The 15,306-nt window shown below is 37.5% G+C and overlaps 1 protein-coding gene across 1 annotated transcript in view; it reads right to left on the bottom strand.

Annotated features, from left to right (window-relative positions):
• Positions 1 to 15,306, bottom strand: part of MMP16 (matrix metallopeptidase 16) — a 395,065-nt gene that overhangs the window by 197,821 nt on the left and 181,938 nt on the right. The window contains exon 2 of the mRNA XM_027561607.1: positions 1,701 to 1,849. Within this exon, the coding sequence (XP_027417408.1) occupies positions 1,701 to 1,849 (149 nt within the window). The remainder of the gene's footprint in view (positions 1 to 1,700; positions 1,850 to 15,306) is intronic.

Raw genomic sequence — 15,306 nt, 5'->3', positions numbered from 1 at the left:
AAAGTTTCAATAAGGAATCAAGTATAAAATCAGTTGTGTTTGCTATATGATAAAAGCTGTATTTGTTCTGCTTTCTTTTAAGACAGATACAATATTTTATACTTTTGTGTTTTTATCATAACTAGTCCTCAGTTGAAACAGTTATAAATACATAACAGTGTGTTCTTAATAAGTATTGGTTTTTAGCATAGAAATATCCTTAAGATATGATCTGCTGAACTGTCATTAAAATGAGTCACCAGTCTGGATGAAACCAGACTTACCAAGATGATTACTTGTCTTATTTTTATGCTTCGTCTTTTAACTTTTCCTCTGCCAAAACTAACATCTTATTTATTTGGGGGATGTTTTTACTGAGACAATGGTATCAATTATTTCTCCAAATCATTTTATAAAATCCAAGAATATCTATACTGAGTCTGTTGCATTGATATGACTGTGCAAGTTAGAACTTATAAGCTCATTAGCATTATAATACTTATTCAAGATTTGTTTGTTCTCTATACGTTCAGGTGTTTATTGGTCTCAGAAACCAGAATATCTACTACATTATTCTTGATGCCATCTTGTTTAGGAATTATCCTACTGTGAATTTCCATAGAAATTGCTTGTGGCAAATGTTGACTTGTGTCTTCCAGATGCTTTTCCTTTCCCCGCTGCCACTGATGCCCCTGGCATGTCTCATGACGACTGTCATAGTCCATACTGAGGAGTTGTGTGATCGACTACCCCCAAAAAAAAAAATCACAGTGGCATTTTGACCTGGTTTATCTTTTCGAATTGGATTCTGTGAATGACTTGCTAAAACACATGTGGATTACTAGATCTACTATGAAATATCTATGTCGTTGGCCCTTTCACACTCTGTTTTCTTAACAAGTTGTAGGAACGGGCTATAAGAGTGGATTTTAAGCGACAACTTAATTGCTGCAATTAAGTTCCTCTGAAGAAGAGACTACGTTTTTTGAATCTCCATATGCCTCTTTCGCAGGTAAAATGCCCAGGAAAAAGTAACTGATTGAATAAATAAATGAACAAATGATTGCTAAAAAAAATAAATAAAATAGAAAATATTATTAAAGAGTAGAAATAATCTTTGTTACTAAAAGATTGAAAGCACAGACTTTTCAGTGAAAACTTTTCCCTTGATTTTGCTAGTGTGAGAACTGTCACTAACAGAAAGCTAGTAAACTATTAGCTGGCTAGCTGACTCTTTCCCCATCGAAAACAGAGCTCTGATTTGCTCTGCTTCTCATTTTCCTTGGTTTCAACATTTCGACTTTGGTCAATTTCAAGCTACTGTGATGACATCATGTGGGGAAAGAGATGTGCACACTCTGCTTCCTCCAGCTGTACAAGCCAGCTCCGGCGCATCACGGATCACCATTCTTATAGTGGCTTCCACTGCACATCTGTTTTGACTCCCACTGTTGGTATTTTCTTTCCTATTTGGAAAATGTATTCCTAAACTCCAGGTAAGTAAACTTAACTTTGTGGTCTTTTTTTTTTTTTTTAATGAAATCTCAAGGGAGTTCGGAGTTAAAGTAGAGCTTAATAGATTCTTTGGATCTAAGTTCCAAAGAAATGCACAGGAGACAAACCATTCCACTGGTGGCTGGTGAAGTTCACTTAGAGTTCTTCAGACTACTTAGTTTGGCTCAAGAACTGAGACGGAGAGAATGCAGGTGCCCTTGACTTACTCGATTGTGTTTCGATCCACTTTTCCTGTCATGTTAATGCCGTAGAACTGCTGCATGGCAGCTAAGGCGGACTGCATGGTCTCCGCAGAGCGCAGCACCGACATCCTGGGGTCACTCGGTGGAAGGTAGCCGTACTTCTGTAACCAAACCTGCAATAACAAGCACAGTAACTTTTAGGTCAATCGCACCATTTTACAGTATTTTTATGACTATCAGTTTATGTCTCTAGGTGACTTTAAACTTTATTTCCTCTTTAAGGGCATATCTTATTTAATTGCTTTGTCTTTATTAGCTTTAGGCTATTTTTCATAATTCAGTGCTTGTTACAGATCTAACAGATCCAAAACTCTAAATGTAAAGAAAAAGATTAACCATTTGTCACAAAATTATATTATATAAGGTACTATGGTGGAGAAGACTCTTGAGAGTCCCTTGGACTGCAAGGAGATCCAACCAGTCCATTCTGAAGATCAGCCCTGGGATTTCTTTGGAAGGAATGATGCTAAAGCTGAAACTCCAGTACTTTGGCCGCCTCATGCGAAGAGTTGACTCATTAGAAAAGACTCTGATGCTGGGAGAGATTGGGGGCAGGAGGAGAAGGGGACGACAGAGGATGAGATGGCTGGATGGCATCACTGACTCGATGGAAGTGAGTCTGAGTGAACTCCGGGAGTTGGTGATGGACAGGGAGGCCTGGCGTGCTGCGGTTCATGGGGTCGCAAAGAGTTGGACATGACTGAGCGACTGAACTGAACTGAACAGTAGATACTGGATAAAATCACAGAGAAGATCATTTCTGCCCTCGAGGAACTCAAGTTCCCAAAAATGAAGATATTTTTTCAACAGTATGACCCCCCACTGAGACGTCTTTGCCGGAAGCGGAAATTAACGTACATGTGCCACATCTAAAGTGTCACTTTCCTGACCAATCAGAGCACTGACCACAACTCCATAGCATCACCACATGTGGCCAATTATTCTATAATGCCATTTGGGGTATGAATTCTATGCAACTGGTCTAGCCAAATGTAACTAGATATCTTCAGGAACAGAGGACAGTGTCTCATGTAAAGGATATCCTTTCACTTATTCACTGTGGTTCACCTCAAACCAAATCAAGCAAGTGACCAAGCTTTTCATATACAGGTGAAATCAGACGATTTTGTTAAGAATATCTGGCCCTTTCCTTAAGGATTTCCTTATTCTAACTCTGCTCTTCTAAGGAAGAGAGGTTTAGGGGGATAGGGAGAGGAAGATGTCGGCGTTGAGCCTAGTCTTGATTATAGCCAAAAATCGGAGTCATTTCAGGTTAGATTTTTTTTAAATAACCAAAACATGGGTTATTTGAGGGGGCTGGGGAGAATCTCTACCACGGAGCAGATGGTTTCTAGCCTTACAATTCTATGCGTTCATTTTAAATGCACAATTATATGTCCAGCCCGTATCTTATCCCATTGTCTCTTATTTCAATCTTCCATAGAGCTCTAAGATTTCTTAAAGTGCAGTGAACTAGCTGTCAAATGCAGAAAGGCCAAGTAATTCTGACTTCGAAACAGAATAAAAGTTTCTCTATTGAATGGAAGATATTCACCAGTATGTGTTTCCCCTCATACCTGAGTCTACTCATCATACAAATAATAATCCTATGAAATTGCGACTTTCCCCCAATACCTGAGACAATTCCATTATGACCTTATAACTAAAACACAAAAATGCTATTTTCTCACTGAACATAAACAGCAGTTATAGAAGTTAAATTTCACCAAAACAGCCTTAACATGTAAAATATAAGGTGGACTCTTTTGTTGTATGTCCAAGAAATCAACCCCCCAAAATACAGTACAACCCCTTGAAAATAAGATAAAACTTTATTCTAAAACTAATAAATTAGCAAATGCATCACTGTCAGGAGGTTTATTGTTGAAACTCCATCTAGTAGATTCATCTACCACATAGTGAAAACATGTGAAGACACTCTTCTCATCTAACCTATAGTGAATAGGCTGCCAGGGAAGACACATATTTAGTATCCTAGTCAACTGAAATAGTGCAGTCTGAAACAGACCTTTTTTCCTCCTGAATAAAGGAGAAAGATTTCACTGGCAAGATATTATTTGCTAGGAAATTCAATATGATTGCCATGCAATTTCACCCAAATTAGAAGATTCCATCGTGCTTTTTAACAGTAACATGCACAAATATTCTGAAATTGAACTATTTCCACATAACATTTTGTTTGCATCCATTCCTTATTCGCTATAGAGCTGACGTTGCTAGGTTACACATGGGTGCTAAGCTACTGGCAATCATGTTTATGAGAACTGCAAAAAGAAAATTGTTAATAAGTCCTATGATTTATATATAAATAGAGAAACTATAAAATGTATAAATTTAAGTCCACAGTGAAAAACAGCATGTTCTAAAATATACATATTTGATTTATGACTTAGCCTTTCAAACAAATGAGTTAGAATTACATAAAAAAATGAATGATTATATTTCTCCAAGTTTTATATCATATCATTCATCACAAAAGGCTTTTTTTCCAAATGAATGAGATGTGAACAAATGTTTTTAATTGTAAAATATCAGAAAGGCTAGATCTACCATTTTATGATCCTGACTAACAAACCAAAACCATCACCCAATAAGATGATGGGTCACTTTGAGTTGACCTGACCATTTTTATTATCATTGTTGTATGTTAGTCAAGAAATCTTCTCTGACATCAACAGCTGACCAGAAGTAATTCTCAATTGAAATTTGCAATGCATCTCCCCACAAAAGAGTGGAAAATCAAGCATGATTATACTTGGTATCATATTATAGTATGAAACCAGCAAGCTCTCAATAATATTTCTTATTGAAGCAAAACATGCTGTAGACAACCCTACTCCAGGTCAAGTTAAAAAGCAAGTGACTAAATCTACAATTACTTTCAAGTATATACTTTATCTTGTGTGCTTATCTACATACATAATATTCAAAATGGAAAATATAGATGAAAAGAAGTACATGCTTAATTTTTTTTAATCACCAAGGGAGTAACTTCTCTTAAGTTCACTTTTGCTTTACATTATTTCAATTAAGCTGTTGAAACCACAGCATTCTGAGAGTCTGATCATTTTTGGTATGATAGGGAAAAGGTCTGTATAAAATAGTCCTAAACAGTAAGAAGCTAATGTTCTCTGGATAAGAATAATTTGGTCAACATGGTGATGCAAAACTAGCCAAATAAATGCTGAACTGTACACTCAGCATCAAGGGTAGGAAAGCTCTCTGGCCAAAATTTACAGTGCTTTGTCAACACTGATACTTGTCACCAACGAATTAAGATCAGGTTCAAATAGTGAAGATCAGGAATAAACACTGACGTGAACTCATCATATAAGCATAGGAGTTTCTGGTATAAGTAAACTCATTTTCCTCTTATAGAATAAGACCTGCTTGTAGTACAAATAAAGCAAGATAGGTGGCTCAGCACGTCATCATTCTGCAATAGTGAATGGGAAACTGGGATACAATTAAGTGACATAGGAAACAACCTTCATTCATAACTTTTTTGCTTTCTACTAAATTATAATCTCTTATTTGATTAAGAAAAACCAAATCTACAAAGCAAAACTTGAAGGTATGCCCTGTGCTACCAAGACTATTCTATAGACATCCGTCCTCATATATTGGTATTTGAAATATATTCCTATTTTCAATATTAAAAACATATTGCTTCTCCTGGTTGATTGAAAATCAATTTGATCTATAATTGTTTGTGCCTCGATGCCTTTTTCAGTGTTTTCAAATGCACATACTGGATAATCGAGGAAAATTTTCTTCGTGGGTGTGCATTTGGGGGAAATGATAGTGAACTTGTACGGTTGATGTGTATAAAGTCACCAGCATAATTTTTGTTCAGCAAGTCATATTAAACTTTATGATTACTGACTTGTCTGAGCTCTTGAAATTTCTCCTAACGAAATTAGGATCTGTCCTTGGAATGAGCAAGACTGAAAATGCAAGTGAGATTTAAGTAGTCAGAATTGTGAGGAAAGACAAACTACAGAAGATTCAGAATCATATACTGCTTGACTATTCCCCAAATCCCAAAACAAAAAGGGAGGATGTAAAACGTGGCAGTCAGTTTTTATTTTATTTTGCTCAAGGGATTGGCATGTGTATTCGAGAGCATAGAAAAAGTGTTGAGACAAAGGTTTCTCTGAGGGAAAACTTGACTCCTTTTACAGTCTGGGATTCAGCCTATCTCATTACCACCAGAACAACCAACTACAGAACTTCAACTGGTTCAACACAATTTAAGCTTGAATTACATTCTCCCTGTATTACTAATATATTCAAATACCTTGCTGTCTTGGAGACAAAACCAATTTCCTCACTTAGTGATTATCTAAATGGAGGTACAACCAGAAGAAGTCTGTTTTTTTGCAGAGCAAGAAGATATATCAGGCAATAAAAGGCAAAACCTTTACTGTTAAGTCAATAGATTTTGCCATTACTAGATTGTGATATAAAGAAGGAGGAGCAGGCACTCAATGTTTCAGTAAACTCTTTAAGAAAGAATGTCTTTGTTGCTAATATATAGTGTAATCATATAGTGAAAATCTATATTAGTTGATTCAGCTATGCATATCCATATAGCAAGGTGGTACCTTGGTGAAATATGGCTTTAAGTAGTAATAACAACAGAAAGGACACATGAATGGTTCTTATGCCTAATGGAAAATGTAAGAGAGCACTTCTAGAATATATACCCTTATTTCATCTCTGAGGCCAGTAATGAAATCTAGAGAAATAAATCTTGATCCAGCTGTTGAGACTAATACATTTTATTATTGTTGTTTGAAGTCACATTCCAATTTTTGCAACCCCATAGACCGTAGCATGCCAGCCTCCTCTGTCCTCCACCATCTCCAGGACTTTGCTCAAATTCATGTCCATTGAGTTGGTGATGCTATCTAACCATCTCATCCTCTGTGCCCCCTCTCCTTTTGCCTTCAATTTTTCTTAGCTTCAGACTTTTTTCCAATGAGATGGCTCTTCGCAACATGTGGCCAAGGTATTGGAACTTCAGCTTCAGCATCAGTCCTTCCAATGCATATTCAGGGTTGATTGCCCGTAGAACTCACTGGTTGGATCTCTTGAGGTCCAAAGGACACTCAAGAGTCTTCACCACCACAATTCCAAAGCATCAATTCTTTGATGCTAATCCTTTTTAATAGTCGAGCTCTCACATTTAGACATGTTGTAGTTCAGTCACTCAGTCGTGTTAGACTCTTTGTGACTTTGTGGACTGCAGCACCCCAGGCTTCCCTTTCCTTCACTATTTCCCAGAGTTTCCTCAACCTCATGTCCATTGAGTCGGTGATGCTATCTAACCATCACCAAATGGAAAAACCATAGCTTTGATTATACAGACCTTTGTTGGGAAAGTGATATCTTTGACTTTTAATATGCTGTCTAGATTTGCCATAGCTTTCTTTGCACAGAGTAAGTGTCCTTTAATTTAATGGCTGTAGTCACCATCTGCAGTGATTTTGGAGCCCAAGAAAAACAAATCTGTCACTGCTTCCACTATCTCCCCTTCTATATGCCTTGAAGTGATGGAACCAGATGCCAGAATCTTAGTTTTTTAATTGCTAAGCTTTAAGCCAGTTTTTTTTTTTTTTTTTTTTTTTACTCTCTCTCCTCTTTTAACCCTCATCAAAAGGCTCTTTAGTTCCTCTTCACTTTCTGCCATTAGAGTGCTACCATCAGCATACCTGAGGTTGGTGATATTTCTCTCAGCAGTCTTGATTCCATCTTATGCTTCATCCAGCCTGGCAATTTGCATGATGTGCTCTGCATGTAAGTTAAATAAGCAGGGTGACAATACACAACCATGTATATACTTGTACGTACTCCTTTCCCAACTTGGAACCAGTCTGTTGTTTCATGTCTGGTTCTAACGGTCCCTTCTTGACCCACATATAGGTTTCTCAAGAGACAGGTAAGGTGGTCTTGTATATCCATCTCTTTGAGAATTTTTCAAAGTTTGTTGTGATCCACACAGTAAAAAAGGCTTTAGTGTAGTCAATGAGGCAAAAGTAAATGGTTTTCTGGAATTCACTTGCTTTCTCTGTGATCCAACAAATGTTGGCAATTTGATCTCTGGTTCCCCTGTCTTTCTAAATCCATATTTTGTATCTGAAAGTTCTAGATTCATGTACTGCTGAAACCTAGCCAAAGGATTTTGAGCATAACCTTTCTAGCAATGTGATCTGAGCACAATTTTAGGATAGTTTGAACATTTTTGCCATTGCCTTTCTTTGGGATTGAAATAAAAACTGACCTTTCCAGTCCTGTGGCGACTGCTGAGTGTTCCAAATTTTCTGACATACAGAGTGCAACACTTTTACAGCATCAACTTTTAGGATTTTAAATAGCTCAGCTATAATCTGTCACCTCCATTAGCTTTGTTCATAGTAATGCTTCCTAAGGCCCACTTGACTTCACGCTCCAGGATATCTGGCTCTAGGTGAGTGACCATACCAACGTGATTATCCAGGTTGTTAAGACTGTTTTTGTACAGTTTTTCTGTGTATTCTTGCCACTTCATTTTAACCTCTTCTGCTTCTGTTGTCCTTACTGTTTCTGCCCTTTATTGTGCCCATCCTTGCATGAAATGTTCCCTTGATACTTCAATTTTCCTAAAGATTTTCAGTCTTTCCCTTTCTATTGCTTTCCTCTATTTATTTGCATTGCTCATTTAAGAAGGCCTTCTTATCTCTCCTTGCTATTCTCTGGAACTCTGCATTCCGTTGAGTTTAATCTTTTTCTTTTCACCTTGCTTGCTTTTTCCTTCTCTTCTCCCCTCGGCTACTTGTAAAGCCTTCTCAGGCAACCACTTCGCCTTCTTGCGTTTGTTTTTCTTTGGCACGGTGTTGGTCACTGCCTCCTGTACAGTGTTAAACCTCCATCCACAGTTTGTCAGGCATTCTGTCTACTAGATCTAATGCCTTGAATCTATTTGTCACCTCCATTGTATAATCACAAGCGATTTATTTTAGGTCGTACCTGAATGGTCTAGTGGCTTTCCCCATTTTCTTCAATTTAAGCCTGAGTTTTGCAATAAGGAGCCAATGATCTCCAGGTCTTGTTTTTGCTGACTGCATAGAGCTTCTCCATCTTTGGTTATAAGGAACATAATCAATCTGATTTCTGTATTGATCATCTACTGATGTTCATGTGTAGAGTCTTTTCTGTTGTTGCAAAAGGGTGTTTCCTATGACCAGCATGTTCACTTGACAAAACTGTTAGCCTTCACCCTGCTTCATTTTGTACCCCAAGGCCAAACTTGCCTGTTATGCCAGGTACCTCTTGACCTCCTACTTTTGCCTGCCTATCCCCTGTGATAATACGGATGTCTTTTTTTGGTGTTAGTTCTAGTAGGTGCTGTAGGTCTTCACAGACGTGGTCAACTTTGGCTTCATCTGTATCCATGGGTAAGCACAGATTTGGATGTTGAATTGTTTGCCTTAGAAATGAACCAAGACAATGCTGTCCTTTTTGAGACTGCACCCAAGTACTGTATTTCAGGCTCTAGTTAACTACGAGGGGCTACTCCATTTCTTCTAAGGGATTCTTGTCCTCAGTAATAGATACAATGCTCAGCTGAATTAAATTCGCCCATTCCCATCCACTTCAGTTCACTGAGCCCTAAGATGTCTGTGTGCAATCTTGACATCTGGTTGACCATCTCCACTATACCTAGATTGGTGGAACTAACATTCCAGGTTCTTACACACTATAGTTCTTTACGTCAGCAGACTTTATTTCCACCACCACACACATCCACGGCTGAGTGTCATCTCCGCTTCGGCCCAGCCACTTCATCTTACTGGTGCTACCAGTTAGCACCCTCTGCTCTTCCCCAGTAGTGTATCGGACACCTTCCAAGCCGGAGAGTTCATCTTCTAGCATCATATCTTTTTGCCTTTTCATACTGTCCACGGGCATCACCAATTCAATGGACAGGCACTTGGGCAAACTCTGAGACATAGTGAGGGACATGGAGGCCTGGCATGCTGCAGTCCAGGGGCTGCAAGGATTCAGACACGACTTGGGGACTGAACAACAACAGCAGCTGTCCGTGGGGTTCTCCAGGCAAGAATACTAGAGTGGGTTACCCTTTCCTTTTCCAGAGAATCACATTTTGTCTAACTCTTCAGTATGACCTATTTGTCTTGTGTGACCCTGCATGGCATGGCTCATAGCTTCATTGATTTATGCAAACCCCTGCCGTGACAAAGTAATGATCCATGAAGGTGTTTATCAATGCCCTTGTATAAAATTAAGATATTGCTACTCAGTTACTAGAGTGAGTCACAAAGGCAATAGCCATATTAAAACTTCCTCACTGACAAGCCTCAACATGCAGGAAGAACACATTAAAGTGATGCACAGATAACCTAACCTTCTTCTCTGAAAAAAATTAAATGATTAAACCATTAAATTTATTAGGGCATGAAAGGATGTATTTTAGATATTACAGACATTAGTGGAGAGGAAGCAAAGGGAGGTAGATTTAGAGTTTTATTTAAACCTGAAAACTCACTTTGCCAGTCCATATTCCTAGTTGTGACAGTTATTTCAGGTATAGTTTTCATTTCGGCTAATGTTTGGTATGGTCAAATGCAAGTTTCACATACCCAGTGATTAAATGATCTCAGTTACAGTATTTAGTATGGAAGAACATGGAAAAGGATGATATGTATATTTTTATAATAACACTTCCACTTATATAATTATATATATATATATATATTTAATTATACTGGGACATACAGTTTAAAAGTTACTGGCTTCATGTTAAATTTAATATTTTTACTAATAAAATATTTAAACTATTCTGATATAATTAATGCTGCTGCTGCTAAGTTGCTTCAGTCGTGTCCAACTCTCTGCGACCCCATAGACAGAAGCCCACCAGGCTCCCCCCTCCCTGGGATTCTCCACGCAAGAACACCGGAATGGGTTGCCATTTCCTTCTCCTATGCATGAAAGTGAAAAGTGAAAGTGAAGTCGCTCAGTCGTGTCCAACTCTTAGTGACCCCATGGACTGCAGCCCAGCAGGCTCCTCCGTCCATGGGATTTTCCAAGCAAGAGTACTGGAGTGGGGTGCCATCACCTTCTCCAGATATAATTAACAGAGTTTCTTAATAAAATGCAACTGAAAGAATGCACTTTTAATAGGTAAGTTCTTAATATTGTCAAGTTAGTTTCCATTTTCCAATATGAGACTTCTAACAGTTAAATTCTGTTATTAACCAAAGTAAGCAATAAAATCTGATCATCCCTTATCTTTTTCGATCATCAGCAAAATTATTTAAATTTGAGGACATTTTCCACTGATATTTCATATATTTACTGAGTATAAAGAATGGTAGAATATAGAACCAGGATTTTCTATTCTGAAAAGTGGATATAGAAAAGTGGATATAAATATGAATTATAGCTACCTATTAGCCCAAAAGTGCTTCCCTGGTGGCTCAGTGGTAAAGAATCTGCCTGCAATGCAGGAGACTGACTCAAGAGATACAGATTTGACCTCAGGGATGGGAAGGTCCCCTGGAGGAGGGCATGGCAATCCACTCCAGTATTCTTGCCTGGAGAATCCCACAAACTGAGGAGCCTGGCAGGCTACAGTCCATAGGATCACAAAGAGTCAGATATGACTGAAGCAACTGAACACATAAACCAAAAAGTTTTGTGAGAATAATAACTCAGAATAGGTCAAACTGAAAATTCTTAGGGTAAGCTAATGAGGCAGAAATTAGCTGCCTTGGTAAAAAAAACCTCTTGGAGGGCTGGGTCAGATCAGATCAGATCAGATCAGTTGCTCAGTCATGTCCGACTCTTTGCAACCCCATGAATCGCAGCACGCTAGGCCTCCTTGTCCATCACCAACTCCTGGAGTTCACTCAGACTCACGTCCATCGAGTCAGTGATGCCATCCAGCCATCTCATCCTCTGTCGTCCCCTTCTCCTCCTGCCTCCAATCCCTCCCAGCATCAGAGTCTTTTCCAATGAGTCAACTCTTCGCAAGAGGTGGCGAAAGTACTGGAATTTCAGCTTTAGCATCATTCCTTCCAAAGAAATCCCAGGGCTGATCTCCTTCAGAATGGACTGGTTGGATCTCCTTGCAGTCCAAGGGACTCTCAAGAGTCTTCTCCAACACCACAGTTCAAAAGCATCAATTCTTCGGCACTCAGCCTTCTTCACAGTCCAACTCTCACAACCATACATGACCACAGGAAAACCCATAGCCTTGACTAGACAAACCTTTGTTGGCAAAGTAATGTCTCTGCTTTTGAATATGCTATCTAGGTTGGTCATAACTTTCCTTCCAAGGAGTAAGCGTCTTTTAATTTCATGGCTGCAGTCACCATCTGCAGTGATTTTGGAGCCCAGAAAAATAAAGTCTGACACTGTTTCCACCGTTTCCCCATCTATTTCCCATGAAGTGATGGGACTGGATGCCATGATCTTCGTTTTCTGAATGTTGAGCTTTAAGCCAACTTTTTCACTCTCCTCTTTCACTTTCATCAAGAGGCTTTTTAGTTCCTCTTCACTTTCTGCCACAAGGGTGATGTCATCTGCATATCTGAGGTTATTGATATTTCTCCTAGCAATCTTGATTCCAGCTTGTGTTTCTGGCTCACCTCAGGCCAGAAAACTACCAGAGAAGGAATGCAGTCCCACCCATCAGCAGATAATTGGATTGAAGCTTGACCTCCCTGGTAGCTCAGTCAGTAAAGAATCTGCTTGCAGTGCAGGAGACCCAGGTTTGATCCCTGGGTGGGGAAGATCCCCTGGAGAAGGAAATGGCAAACCACTCCAGAATCCTTGCCTGGAAAATCCCATAGACAAAGGAGCCTGGTGAGCTGCAGTCCATGGGGTAGCAAAGAGTCAGGCACAACTGAGTGACTAACACTTCACTTACTGACAAGGTCCTGCCCACCAGAGCAAGATCCAGTTTTTCCCACTTTCCCCCTCCAATCCAGAAGCCTAAATAAGATAGAGATAAATATTAAAAGCAAAAAGGGAGAAAATGACAAATAACATACAAGGGAATTCCCATCAGGCTATTAGCTGATTTCTCAACAGAAACTCTACAAGACCGAAGGAAATAGAATGGCATATTTAAAGTGATGAAAGGGAAGAACCTACAACCAAGAATAAATACTCCACCCAGCAAGACTCTCTTCAGATTTGATGGAGAAATCAAAAGCTTTCCAGACGAGCAAAAGTTAAGAGAACTCAACACCACCAAATCAACTTTACAACAAATGCTAAAGGCAATTCTCTAGGTAGGAAACAAGAGAAGGAAAAGAAAAAGAAAACAAACAGAATAATTAAGGAAATAGTAATACTTATTGATAATAACCTTAAATGTAAATAGATGCATGTGCACCAACCAAAAGACAAAGTGACTGAGCAGATGAAAGCGTGTGTGTGCACTTCCACTTACCACATCACTCTGCTCCACCCCCAAATTGTAGGGAATTACTTTACACGGTTAGGTTAATCACGTTCCCATTGTTTTGCAATTGTAATCTTGTCATTTTTTGTCTGGCTATTGACTGTAAAAACTGATAAACATCTTTTACTTTTGTGATTCTGTAACTATTACTCACTTAATACCTTTGTATAATGATTGGTCAACAGAAAAATAATAGAATTCTGTATTATCAAAACTACCATTTAATACAAAACCTGTAATCACTTTTTAAAATCCGGATGCATATCAGAATTATCTTGGAATTTTTTTTTAAACTACAAATGGCCAGGTATTGCTTTTTATTTATTTATTTTTTTGCCAGAGCTCCAGATATGTTTCTAATGAGCAGCCATGTTTAAAATGTTTAAAAACAACTGGACTATAAGAGGATCTTTTACTTTTATCTAATTTGCTTCACTTTTTCTACTTCATATTCAGTGCTCCCGTTTCATTTAGCTTGTATTTTCTAGTTTCTTCATTTCTTGTTTTTTATGTTCTTTTTCAAGCCTTTATATAGAGTAGTAAAAAGCTTTTGTATACACATATATAAATATTATATATAATATATATTTTAGAAAACATTAATATTGTTTAGAATATATATTTTAGAATATATATTTAGATATATTTAGAATATATAAAATATATATATATAAAAATTTATATATATATATAATATATATATTACAAAAAGAATATATATAATATATATATATTTAGAATATATAAAATATATATATCTAATATATATTTTAGAAAACATTAATATTGGCCTAACTAAAAAATGTATAACATTTTGATTCTACTTGTTTGACTTATTAGGAATAGAATGCTAGATTTCTAATTTACAAAAATAGATAAGCAACAAGCAACAGAGATTTACTCTATAGCACAGATATAGTCAATATCTTTTAATAACTTATAAGGGAAAATAATTTCAAAAATAATATATGTGTATACATAACTGAATCACAAAAAAAAGAATTCTACTTTTTGAAATTTAGTACTGTTTACCTTTTGCCAGTTTTTTAAAGTGTCCTATGGATATCTAAGAATGTATGAGATACAAAATTTTAAGTATATTTGTATATGATATAATTCATATAAATTAATAGAATTATAAATCTATTACACTTAATTATTAACAACATCATTCAAGATGTTTCTATTCTTACTTTTTCTGTACTTGATAAAATATTCTCAGAGGAATATTAATATGTCTTAATGTGATTATATATTTTTTTCTTTTCCCTCATATTCTGATTTTTGCTTTATGCATCTTTGTTTCTTTGTTGTTAGGTGTTTAATGGTTTATGACATACATTTTCTTTGTGAATTATACCTTTTATCACTAAAAATAATCAACTTTGTTTCATTTAAAATATTAATTCACTAATTTAAAAAAAAGACAACTGCCCTTAAGGGGATTCCATTGTATGCTAGTCATTGTGCTGAAAAGTTGGAGTACCGCGATACACTGTCTCTTTATCAGTCTTTATTGTGAATTTTCTAAAAGACATTAGTAGTAGTAGTGATAGTCACTCAGTTGAGTTCAACTCTTTGCGGCCACACAGACTGTAGCCTGCCAGGCTCCTCTGTCCATGAGATTCTCCAGGCAAGAATACTGGAGTGAGTTGCCATTCCCTTCTCCAGAGGACCTTCCTGACTGAGGGCCTGAACCTATGTTTTGTGCATTGCAGGCAGATTCTTTACCATCTGAGCTACAGAGCTGAGCCTAAGTCACACGGAAGATGTACTGAACTTGCCTTTACCGAGGCGATGGACAGATTTAGTCTCACCAACACCAAAAAATGATGAATAAATTAACCTGGATTAGGTTCTTTGAGGTAGAGGTAAAATATGTGTTGGAAATGTAGGCATGAAATACCTGAGCATTGTATAAAACGAACACATCCACACATTTATCCATGAACTTCCCTGATTACAAAATAAGAAAAACCATAAAGTTCACATTTATTTACTGCACAGACTGACTCTGGTCCCCTCCCCTGGACAGACTTCATGCATTCATTTGTCACGTGTGTTCCATCA

Source organism: Bos indicus x Bos taurus, chromosome 14, assembly GCF_003369695.1.
Source record: "Bos indicus x Bos taurus breed Angus x Brahman F1 hybrid chromosome 14, Bos_hybrid_MaternalHap_v2.0, whole genome shotgun sequence".
NCBI classification, from domain to species: Eukaryota; Metazoa; Chordata; class Mammalia; order Artiodactyla; family Bovidae; genus Bos; species Bos indicus x Bos taurus.
The sequence above is the reverse complement of the archived record's forward strand: the minus strand, read 5'-3'. Positions and strand labels throughout refer to the sequence as shown.